The following is a 13211-nucleotide window of genomic DNA, read 5'->3' as shown; positions in this document are numbered from 1 at the left end:
TTACCTAAAGCAAACCTAAGTATAATGAATGAGAACCTTCTTTGATGTATGCTATTAGAAAGCCAATAAAAGCCTGTCAAGGCAAGGGTCAAGGCGCTCTCCCCTTGAGAGAGTAGCCATGCCATCCCTTTTCCTCCACAGGACTCAGTAGTCCAAGTGAATTTATCTTATCTCATCCATAACGCATCGGACACTGTGGGCCGGTGTCCACATCAATTCCTAATTTTATATCCTCGGCACCTAACTGGTAGCTAATTGGAAAAAAAAAAGATGAGCATCTCCCAAGCCGTGGAGGGCTCCCAGTGGTGCTACAGATCGTCAGCAGAAATGTTCTGCATTGAAATGAAAACTTTAAACACTATTTTGTTTTTGGCACATTCAACATGCAGAGGTAAATTCCATATTTTCTAGAAAGTAGTACACAAAACCTTACCGTTCTCTTTCAAAGAAATATTTCAAAATTAAAGTTACTTCATATTTTAATTAAAATAAGACTAAATTCTAAAGTATATTCAAAAGACATTAATGTTTCTCAATTTGGAATGAATTTTCAAATCTAATTAGAATAAAAGCCCCAAAGTGATAAAGTAGTTTTGGAGAGACATCCTCCACAGTGTAGAAACAGTATTTTGCAGACTTAAAAACAAATCACTATGATGTGGTGAGAAAAGCACAATGATTAGTGGTCCATTCTCTTTCCCACCTACCTCCTGACCACCAAAAAGTGTCAGCAGAGCTAATGGAGGAATTGACCACTATGTAAAAATGCTCGACCCCCTGAAGAAGAGTCTAGACTTTGGGAGAAGTATCTTCCTATTTTGGAGATGCCCCTTTAGAAACAGATAGTACGGCTTTTAGAGTTTAGGCTGAAGCTTTAAGTCACGACTCCCAGTCCCTTTCCATTATTTCTAAATCCTTTTTACACATTACTCTGACATTATAAGGGCCTGGTATAAATTGAAGACACAACGATGTAAACTAGTACAAAGGTAGCTGAGAGTAAATTTACTTAGGCACCCCCATGTTTCAGATTAGAGAGTAAGAAAAAGCAAAATAAATAATCAGGAAAAATAATTTTGCACTGGGAATGGAAGAGTATATACATCTTAGATTGTTAGGTAATGTTTTCAACCAGAGGATTAATATGACTGATTCTTGATGGATGAGTCTGGACTTTGTAGGAGAAAATAAACAACATTTGGCAAAATACTAGGGTAGAAGACTGTATTCGAGGAACTACCCTGATCCTAGGGATCCTGGTTAGGCTGCTCAGAGTCAATGACAGAGTCAATGACATTACTGAGAGGACTAAAGGCATTGCACCCACCGTCAGGACACCCCAATGAGAGGAGAACCTTGACAATGAAAACGCTCTTATTCTAGAAGGCACTCACAGGGGGATAAAACATTTTAATGACTAAAAATCAAGTAAGGTCCTAAGTAATTGTATTTATACGTTCTCCCCTCACATCAGATCTTCCTCTCCTGACAGTTTTCTTGCTTCTTCTTAACCCTTTTTCTTTCTTTCCTATTATCTCAACATACAGGGTGGGGCAAAAGTAGATTTATAGTTGTGACAATGTGAAACAGTTTATTATTTACTAGTTATTATATTATTTTCCACACAAACTATAAACCTACCTTTCCTCCACTTTGTATATACTCTTACATTATTGTACTACATTTTCTTTCAATTGTATTCCTCTCTAAAAATGAAGTCATGAAATGTAGGTAAGATATTTAAAATAATTCCAAATACATCCATACACACAGTTTAAAATACATAGTATAATACTTAGCTTCTTTTACTAAAAAACAAGCATATCAACCCTGGCTGGTGTGGCTCAGTGGACTGAGTGCTGGTTTGCGAACCAAAAGGTCACCGGTTCCATTCCCAGTCAGGGCACATGCCAGGGTTGTGGGCCAAGTCCCCAGCAGGGGGCTCATGAGAGGCAACCACCCATTGATGTTTCTCTATCTCTTTCTCCCTCCCTTCTTCTCTAAAAATTAATAAATCTTTTTTTAAAAAGCATATCAAAATAACTGTGTTGCTGTCTATTCTTTGTGACTTACATTTTCTTTTTGTTTAATCATCAGGCTTAGTGATCCTTAATGAAAGAACAAATTTATATCATACATGAATACAGAGAATTTTATAACTGAAATATGGCTAAAGATGTGCATGTTAATTCTCTTTTCAGTTTCACAAGAAAAAAAACAAAATAACTTCTAATGATAATGAAGAAATCAGCCCTGGCTGGTGTGGCTCAGTGGATTGAGCACTGGCCTATAAACCAAAGGGTCACTGGTTCGTTCCAGTCAGGGCACGTGCCTGGGTTGCGAGCTAGGTTCCCCAGTGTGGGGAACCAGGGCACACAACAGGCAACCACACATTGATGTTTCTTTCCCTCTCTTTCTCCCTCCCTTCTCCTCTCTCTAAAAATAAATAAAATCTTTAAAAATAAATAAATAAATCATTTTAGAGATAGTAAATGTCATTATATTTGATTTAATGAATCTTTTTACTCAGTTTTCTTAGTCTTATGAAGATTAATGTGTGTTCAAACTCCAAAAACAGAAGGAAAAAAAGTATCCCAAAGGATCTAAAACAATGCAGTTAGATGTTAAGGTGGGAGAAATAAAGTAGGAAATGAGATCAAGCAAATTTTAACATTTAAAAAAAGCAAGGAAATGTTGATAAGATAATGGCACCAAGATCTGAAAGGAATCTAAAACAGAAAACATTACATTTAGCTCAAATGCCGAGAGGAAATGTTTTGAGTATTTCAGGTCAAGAGGTGAAATCCTGTGGTTCTGCAAAGGCAACACATTAATCTAATAAATTACAGTTCATTGCTTGCCCTCACGGTTCTGCTAAAATTATTTCCTCTAACTCAAGCTTTGGTGAAAAATGTTAGATAGTTGTCATTTAAAATTTTTTCATCTAGTCTTCTGTCTAGGAATTAAGCAATAATTAATTATAATTTAAAATCCAGTAATGATTCCCTCTGATTTAGATTTTCCGTTGAAACATGTCAGGATGTTGATAGTAACACGTAATGCAATAACAGAACATTGAAAAGACTCACATAAGAAAAAACAAGATTACTCACCTCTGGAAAAGTTCTACACTTCAAGGGCTGTTAAAACATCTATTCTTAGAATTATTAATATCTGTAATTCCTGAGCCTGAACCTCTAGGAGGCCTAACTAAAATACTTAGATGACTTAAAAGCTGATACTGCTGAAGAGCATGTGACTTACTCCCCAAATTCTCTCTCTCTCTCTCACACACACTCTCTCACACACACAACTTCTTAAACAGGTAAGAAGATCGATCAGGTTTATCTACTTTGTAACTATTTGGGGCTATTACTACTCCTAAGTCACAGGTTTATCATGGGGCACACACGAATGACAAGGTATAAGGACAAAGTTTGGTTTCCAGAAGATAAGCAGGTCTCCAGAGGTACTACTTTGAAAACCTTTACAGAACTGGTCCGCTCCTTTCCTTTCTTCTTCTTTTACTGCTTTAATGACTGATATATATACATATACATATATATACATATATATACACACACACACATATATACATATATATACACACACACACATATATATAGATATATACATGTCATAAAATCCATCCATTGCAAGCATACATCCAGTAATGTTTAGTACTCTCAGAGTTGGACAACCACCACCAATCTAACTTTGAAACACTTTCCGCACCCCACAATGAAAGCCTGGACTCATTCACCGCTTCCTCTCGCTCCACCCCCATTCAAGGCACAGGCTTCCTTCATTATTTTTCCACCTCAGCCAGCTGATGGCATATATTTTCCTGGCATAGAATGAAAATGAGTTAAATTTAGATATATCAGTATAAAAATGTTTTAGAAGTAATCCTTTATGATATCTTTCATTTAAATTACAGAATTTCCCCTTCAAACACATTTACAGCAGGCTGTAAAAAAAATCAACTTAATTAGCCTATTTACTATGTACATAGATCAAATGACATATATTTATTCTGTAATTTGGTTTGAAAGATTCAAGTTCCTCATCCACCCTACGAAAATGAACTACTATATAAGCTACATACAGAAAACTAGTTCATCCTATTAGTTTTTCTTCCAAAATGAATAGGTGAGGAAGTCTTTTTAAATACAAGCTGGTAAAAAGTGACTATAATTATTTCAAACATAAAAGAAATTTTTTTCACTTTTTATCATCTCTGAAATTGGTACCTTAAAAATGGAGAATATGTCCTAATTTATTTGAAATTCTTTTTTTAAAGGTACACCAATGTTACAATCAATGGCATCTTAGATTTGTAATATTGTATGCTGAATTTAGAAAGTGCTATAATTGTGACCCAATGATTAAGTGAGGTTGTTACCTTTCTTTAAAACAACAAAAACCAGTAACATTAATATCTACATATTCACTGTGCTTTTCACTTTTATAAAAAATAAAACATTTAACTTATTAGGCAATTTTAATTAACCTTTATATCATTCCCTTTAAAACAGTGGGTCACAAATTCAATTGAATAATTAATGAAAAGCATTTTTATTGTTTATTTAGGTATATTCTTTATTGTTTTAAAATATTTATAAACTCTTTGATATTATCTTTTAACTTTTTGTAATTAGTGAAAACGATTTGTAAAACTTTTATATTAATTATGCATATGTAATTATATGCTATCATATGAAGCAAATGTCTTTCATAATGAGAGCATATGTGGCCAATAAAGTTTGAAAAACAAATTTAAAACATGCTAAGACTATAAAAGTCCAGCTATTATGCATCCTTAAGAATGAGAACAGTCTTTATATATTGATACAGAAGGACACAAAAGCATAGTGCTACATGGAAAAATGCAAAATAGAGAACCATGCACACAGTGCGGTATCATGTGTGCAAAGCCATGGAAACAAGATCAGGTATCTGAGTTTGTTCACATCTGCGCAGAGTGGCTCTGCAAATATAATGCAGCCCTACCATAACACTTGCAGACTTCACCACCCTGTTTTTAGTAGTGCATAAAAGATGCAGACAGAAGATCAGTAAGGAAGTAGGGAATCGAACACCATAAAACAACTGGCATTAGTAGACATGCATATACGGAACACTCCACCTGACAACAGCAAAATATATACATTCTGCTCAAGTGCACATAGGACATTCAAGGACAACCAATATGTCAAGCCACAGGCAGTTCTCATCATTTTTTTTAAAAGATTGAAATCGTACAAAGTATCTTTTCCAACCATAATGAAGTTAAAAATCAATACCAAAAAGGAAACTTGAAAGTTCACAAATATGTGGATATTAAACCAATGAGTCAAAAAAATCAGTAAGGAAATTAGAAAATATTTTGAGATGAATGAAAATGAAAAACACAACATACCAGAATTTATAAGATGCAGCAAAAGCAGTACTCTGAGGGAAATTTATAGCTACAAATGCCTACATTAAAAAGAAGCAAGATCCCAAGTCAACAACCTTGCTTTTTAAATTAAGAAACTAGATAAGGAGCATAATAACCCAAGGCCAGCAGAAAGAAAGAAATAAAATGCAAAGATCAGAGCAGAGATAAATAAAAAACAATAGAGAAAATCAATAAAATCAAAACTCTTTAACAAGATCAACAAAATTAACAAACTTTTAGCTAAAAAAAGGGAGAAGATACAAATAATTATAATCAGAAATGAAGGAGGAGACAGTAGTACCAACCTTATAAAAATAAAAAAGATTCTAAGTGAGCACCACAAATAATAGTTCACCAATAAACAGACAATCAAGGCGAAATGAACTAATTCCTAGAATCACATAAATTACCAAAACCATCAAGAAGCAGCGGAGCTGCAAGAGACCCATAACGATCAAAGACAGGGAATCACCAACAGAAGTCTTCCCAACAAAGAAAACTTCCAGGATCAGACAGCGTCACTGGTGCATTCTAACACGGATTTAAAGAGGAAATACTGGTCCTACTTAAACTCTTCCGAGAAAATAGAAGAGGATGAACAATTCCAAACACAATCTAAGAGGCTGTCTTTAGCTGTTATCAGGACCAGCAAAGATAGCACAACAAGAGAAAATGATAGACCAATATCCCTTATGAATTTAGATATAAAATTTGCAACAAAATATTACCAAATCCAACAACACATTAAAAGGATTATACACTGTGACCAAGTGGGATTTACCCCACAAATGCATGGGTGGTTCAACATATGAAAAACCAATCAATCAACACTACATCGACAGGAATGAAAGGAAAAAAATCCTCATATCAATCAACGCAGAAAAACATTCCACAAAATTCAATACCCTTTCATGATAAAAACACTCAGCAAATGAAGAATAAAAGAAACTTCCTTAATATAGTAGAGGGCATTTGTGAAAAACCCGCAACTACTGCATCAAAGGCAGTAGTAAAAGACTGAAAGCTTCCCTCCTAAGATCAGGAACAGGATAAGGATATCTGCTTTCTCAAAACACTGCTACTCAACGCTGAGCTGGAAGTCCTATCCAGACCAGTTACACAAGAGAAAGCAAAAAAACGTTCCAAATTGGAAAGGAAGAAGCAAAGCTATCTCTATTTGCAGATAATATGATTGTATACATATAGAAAATCTCATAGGATCCACAAAATAAACAAGTAGAATTCATAAACAAATTCAACAAAGTTGCAAGGTACAAGACTAACACACAATTATCAATTTTGTTTCTATATACCAGTAATGAACAACCTGAAAAAGAAATTTAAAAAGTAATTCCATTTATAATAGCATCCAAAAGAACATCATACCTAGGAATAAATTAAGGAAGTGAAAAACTTATATATTGAACATTGCCAAAAAAAGTTAATGACATTAATAAATGAAAAAAAAATCCCATGTTCGCTTAACGTTGTTAGAATGGCAATACTCTCAAAAGTGATCTACAGATTTGGTACAAAAATCTGTTATCAAAATTCCAATGACCTTTACTGCATAAATGAAAGCTGAGCATCAAATTCATATGGAATTGCAAGTGGCCCTGAATAGCTAAACAATACTGAAAAAGAAAACAAAGTTGGAGGGCTCACACTTCCCAATTTCAAAACTTACCACAAAGCACTAGTAAACGTAAGTGTGGTATAAGCATAAGGATACCCATCAAGACCAACGGAACAGAACTGACAATCAGAAACAAATCCAAACATGTAAAGCCAACTGACTTTTTTGTCTTTATTTTATAGAGAGAGGAAGGGACACATCTATGAAAGAGAGAAACATGCACTGGCTGCCTTCTGCAAGTGCCCCAACCAGGCGCAGAGCATGGAGCCCAAAACCTAGGCATATGCTCTGACCGGGAATTGAACCAGTGATCTTTCAGTGTGTGGGATGACACCCAAATGAGCCACGCCAGCCAATTGATTTCTTAAAAATTTGTATTCATTGATTTTAGAGAGAGAGGAAGGGGGAGGGGCAAGAGACAGAGAGAGACATCACTTTGTTGTTTAACTTATTTATGTGGTTATTGGTTGATTCTTGTATGTGCCCTGTCAGGATCAAACCTGCAACCTTGGCATATCAGCAAGTCATTCTAACCAGCTGAGCTATCCAGCCAGGACTGAAACAATCGAATTTTGACAATGGTGCCAAGACCATCGAATAGAAAAACAATTTTCTCTTTAACAAATGATGTTGGGAAGACTGGATAACCACATAAAAAAGAATAAAGGTGGACTCCTGCCTTACGCCACATACAAACCACCCCCCCAAACCCCAAAATGGATCAATGACCTAAATATGAGAGCTAATGCTATAAAACTATTAGAAGAAAACATAAAATAAGGTAAATATTTCTGACCTCAGATTTGGCAATAAATTTTAGATGTGACATCAAAGAACACAAGCAACAGCAACAAAAAATATGAAAAGACAACCCGGAGGATGGCACAAACTCTCTGCAAATCCTATGTGAGACGTTTCACATCTGGAATTGTAAGAGTTCTTATGACTCAAAACCAAAGACAATCCAATTTAAAAAGAGGGGCAAATGACTGCTAAGACTGCACCAGAAGCTAATAAGGGTATATGCATGTGGGACGGTGCCGCAGGGACAGAAGAACAGAGTTTTGTTGTGTATCTTTTTATATTTAAAAGATGTTAAGCCTTGTGAACATATTACTTAACCAAAACTTAAAACCCTGTTTCCAATGTTCTATGTATTTATTTAGCTAGGATATCACTATGACCAGTTTACTGAAGGATATTTTAGTTGTATTTACATACCAACAAAGGTTTATACTGATAACAGAATACATGAAACTTGAGCAATTTTTTAAAAAACCAAAATATTAATCCTTCAACCACAAGACCTTTTTAAAAATATAAATTTAAAGAACTAAGGTAAAATAGTAAATAAAAGTAATCTAACATCAAAGGATGAAGTAAAATAAAAGTTTTATCCTTTTATGCCCTGGCATTAGTTTCAAAGCGAACCAAGTTATACTTTGTCATTTACCAATTTAATTTTGAGGGAATACAACTTTGATGCCCTATAAATGGCAAATTTTCTAATAGAATAAGGTACAAATAAATCAACAAACAAAAATAAATGATCAATTCTTCATGAAATTATAAGTCTTCTTTAAATATAAAAAACTTACAATCAGCCAGAAAAGTAAACATCATACCAAATAAAAATGTACGTTTGTACATGTATATGTATTGTGCACGTTTTTATATGTATTTATATATAATGTATCTGATTACTGATGACGCATGTTTATAAATACTTCATGCAGTACAATCAGGTTTTAGTGGTAGAGTTTTTATGAAAAAAATGGAAAAATTAAAATATAGAAAAGCTTATATTGCATCTCATAATAATTAGGTTTCTGTCATATTTTAAAGATTATAATTAAGGAAACAGTAAAAGGAACACAAACATTAATGCATTGCATGGATTATGTTACAAGCTGAAAAAGAAAAAGAAAAAGAAGCTCAAACACCATTCTGCCAGGCAGAACTGCAAAACAATCTGAAATTGGACACTGATCCTTCAAGAGGTAGAAAATATTCCATATTTATTAATATTTCACAACTACATTTAAATAATAGGCAAAATATAACCATCAGCAAGATCGTTTTTATTTTTTTAATGAAAAATATTTATAGGAATAAAAAATTTTAAAGCTCTACAAATAACTCTTTGAGGATCAGTACAAATTTCTTATGCTAAAACAGATAAGGATAAGCTTTACATTGGATTGGCCAATGCGTTGTGTACCTATCATACTGTAGGTCCCATGAATTATGATACTATTATTTACATTAAGAATATAACAGAAGAAACTTACATGGTACATTCTAAAATATTCCTAACCCATTTTTCATAAACAATTTTGTAAACTGGAAATGGATTTTATAAAAATCATAATTCAAATAAATAATTAAATTTGTTTGTAAATAAATCATTCACTGTCATTTAAGTGAGGTTACAACTAACTTTTCATTAATCTTTTATTAGCTAAATATAACTGTAAAGATAACATTCTATAGTACTTAGGCTCATAACACAGGCTATATATAGGTACTAAAGTATATTTGCTCCTGTATTTTGGATACTTAAAGCATCTGTCAGGAACAGGCTAGCTATAAGAAAAACAAAACGGGTACTTTCAAAAGTTATTGTAGTCAATATTATAACTATTCTATCATCATAAGACAAGTGTGGTTATTGCCGAACAAATATAATAGAACTAGCATTTATAATAGTTATTATAAAAGTACACTTAAGAGTTATAGTTTTAGTCCCTGTTAATTTTCAACAGTGTCTATTTCTGTAGACATTACAAGCATATCTTACCAAGAGCAGAGATAAAATAAATTAGTTAACTGGTAATGTAAAAACGGACAGTGTTCATGGCACGTGAATGGACCTACAGTACTAGTTAGTGTTGCAGAAGCTAATGATGCTTTAAGCAAAACTGAAACAACATGAATACCATGCAGTTTTACTGAACTCACCTGACAGAGGTGTAAAACCATTCTCTAGGAGCAGAGATGCATGCACAAAAGTAAGAATATGATTGCAAGTAATAGACTTTAACAAAATAAAAACATAACACTAAACTTTAAAATGACAAAGAATGGACAACATGATGAGATCACTGTGACGAAACTCTACGTGTCTCACCTCTCTCTTCGCCAGCAGCACGTTAGGAACAATGTGTGGCAGGCAGCGTCCCAGCATCAGCATGACACTTTTCTCACTGTCTGCAATCCGCGACACCTGGAAAACCAACGAATACATGGGGACCGTGGAGAACTTCTGTGGACAGTGGTACTTAAAGTGCTTTAAACCTCTGCTCCACACCCACAACCACAACCACAACTTAGGATGATGACGACGGTAACAACAATAACAACAAGGGTGTTACCAAACAAGATGAACATTTCTCCAGGCCAAAAATGGATTAAAAACCAGTAACAAGCAAGGAGTTAGACAGGGAGGCCCACTATGCTTTAGTTCTGGGAACAAGTAAGGATAATTCGGGACTTGGGCAGCTTCAGTAGTTTTTTTGTTCTTGAGAAGATGTCCACAAAGCCACACTCTTTGCCTAAGGAGAGTTTGTACAGTGCAGCGGCATACAAGGGGAGGCCCAAGGAGGCTGACCTAGTCTTACAATGAGGATTGGCAGAATTGCATCCACACGACCCCCAGCTCTTTCACATATATTCTCAGTGGCACTGTGGGACAGCGGCCTAGCAAGCGGAATCAACCAGAAAACAGCTAGAAAGGGAGGGGTGTGTATAAAGGTAGGAGAAGAAAATTATATAAAATACCCTGTCAAGATGAGTGCAAGAACAATTAATTACAACGCACTTGAGGAAAGTTAATCTGAGAGCTAACAAATTCAGTGAAGACAATCATTCCTAATAAAATAATGGAGTAATCTAAAAATAACTGAAATATAAAGAACATGAACACTTACACTGGTTTTCTGAATTATGCCAACAAGAGGCATATAACCATGTTAGCAGACACAACAAATAAAAAAGACTGTAAAAAGTCACTTTAATACTAAACAAAGCTTTAATCCAAAGAACAGAAATAATCAACTACCTTCCTTAAAAGTTAAGTATTTTAGGAACTATTTCTTAGACCATTATTTTAAATAACAGACTTGGATTTAAAAGTGTTATCACAGCTGTTTTTGGATGACAAACTATAATGTTTTAAGAAAGTTGTAAGAATATCTGGTATCATTTACCTCTGATCCTAACCGACTGTCTGCTGACATTCGACAAAAAGAGAGCAGTGCTTGGTGGAAAGCAGGAGACAATTTCCTAGAAGAAAAGGACAGCACCAAACAGTTACCACAGGTATTTAAGGAGAAAGTAAGTTACGTGTTGTAATTCCCATTCCTGCGTTGATACCACCCCGCAGATGTTAACTGGATTTCTCAGCTGCAGATGCCTTGAAGGACACCTCCCTAGAGAATTATCCAGGGGGGAAAAACCAGCAATAACCACTGCTCTCAGAACAGCTTGATGGTATGTGAATGAACAGCCAGTAAATGCTCGTAGGTCAAACATGAAATAGTATAGCAGGTCACCGACTACAGACAGGAAGTACTTGCAAAACCTGAGAACCTTTTTCTCTCCAGTTCTTTGTGGTCCCAGAAAGGTAAACAATGGGTACAAAGGTTGAGCTGGTCAGTGGCTGAGAGAATTAAAGTTCTGCAGATCTGTATAGTGGTAACAATAAACCTTAAAGTTAGAGATCCACACAAAAGAAGTAAAATTTAAGGTAAGTGAAGGAGCTCATTCAACATTCATGGTCTATTTTAGCGTATTTTTTGTAATTAAAAATATCAACCTAATTATGTTTCTAAAACAACACCGGTCTATCTATGTAGTAGTATTTGTGAAATTATACCTATGATTTTACATGCTCACCAAAAATTACACAAAGTGGCACTCGGTAATAGTTAGAGCAGAGTTAGAGCAGCATGCCCAAGCTTGAGCTTATTTGCTCATTTATATTCATTCTCGTATTTTTGCAGCAAAGAGGACCACCATAGTCCACACACTTGCCCAAGCCAGAAATTTCAAATCAGCCTTTACACTTTCTTTAACCCCAAATTAAATCAATCTTTACCAGGTAACTACTTTGCAGACCTATCCACTTCCTATCAGCACAGGACAGGCCTCAATCATTTTTCACTTGGATTCTTCCCACAGATGCTCTCTGTCTCCCTCCCTGCCACCCTGCTCCCCTCCAGTTGCCTCTCCCCTGCAGGACTCTTTCTCAAACTGAGCCACGTGATGTCCTAGCCCTCTAAGATGAGTTAGCATGTCTTCTATGACTTAGCCTTTGCTTAATTCTCCAACTTCACCTCTGGGCATCTTCTCACTTGCATTCTTTCTTAACCCTTCCTAAATTCTTCTTAGTTCCCCATATGCACCATCTTCTTGCATATGCTGTTCTCCCCTGATGGGATATTCTTCCTCTTATCTCTTTGCTTGGTCAACTTGTACTACTCATCAGGTCTCAAGATGGGTAGCAGTTCTTCCCTGAAATCTTTCCTGCTGATGACTAGTTTAAGTGCACTGATTGTGTGCTCCCAATGAAGCTGAACTTCTCTCATATTACCACTTTTCATACTTCAGTATAATTGCCTGATTGCCGGTCTCTCTCATACTGCAAGGTTTATGACTGACAGGTTTCCATACACTCTGCTTACCATTCTATTCCTTGTTACCACTGTCTGGCACATAGTTAAGAGCTACAACAATTAGTTAAACATATTGAATAATTATCTTTCTCTAGAGAGTGGCTTTTGAATATCAAAGGATATATGTACGGAAGTACTCCTAAGACTAAAGAACTACTATACAAATGCCATTATTGTTGAGTATCAGAACACAAATTTTTTTATCACTGTATCTTACCCATATTAAAATAAATGCTACATTTCAACTATGTAAGCACCGTAACACCTAAACAAAAAATGTACTTTAGAGGTACACAAAAAGTTGCAGTTCATGGATGGAGAGCTTTGCTTAAAAACAAACCAACCACCTGGCTGGTGTAGCTCAGTGGATTGAGCACGGGCCTGTGAAGCAAAGGGTTGCGGGTTCGATTCCCAGTCAGGGCACATGCCTGGGTTGCAGGCCAAGTTCCTAGTAGGG

General features: G+C 35.3%; 1 protein-coding gene across 7 annotated transcripts in view; it reads right to left on the bottom strand.

The window, feature by feature from the left end:
* Window positions 1-13211, bottom strand: part of RELCH (RAB11 binding and LisH domain, coiled-coil and HEAT repeat containing) — an 89661-nt gene that overhangs the window by 46845 nt on the left and 29605 nt on the right. For all 7 annotated transcript variants that reach the window (XM_037035354.1, XM_037035360.1, XM_037035364.1 and 4 more), the window contains exons 9-10: window positions 11288-11363; window positions 10210-10305 (exon numbers count right to left, since the gene is read on the bottom strand). In XM_037035354.1, coding sequence (XP_036891249.1) covers window positions 10210-10305; window positions 11288-11363 — 172 coding nt within the window. The remainder of the gene's footprint in view (window positions 1-10209; window positions 10306-11287; window positions 11364-13211) is intronic.

This window comes from Sturnira hondurensis, unplaced genomic scaffold (genome assembly GCF_014824575.4).
Source record: "Sturnira hondurensis isolate 20B ecotype Veracruz unplaced genomic scaffold, ASM1482457v3 Scaffold0001872, whole genome shotgun sequence".
Taxonomy (NCBI): Eukaryota; Metazoa; Chordata; class Mammalia; order Chiroptera; family Phyllostomidae; genus Sturnira; species Sturnira hondurensis.
Note: the sequence above shows the minus strand (reverse complement) of the source record. Positions and strands in the feature narration are given on the sequence as shown.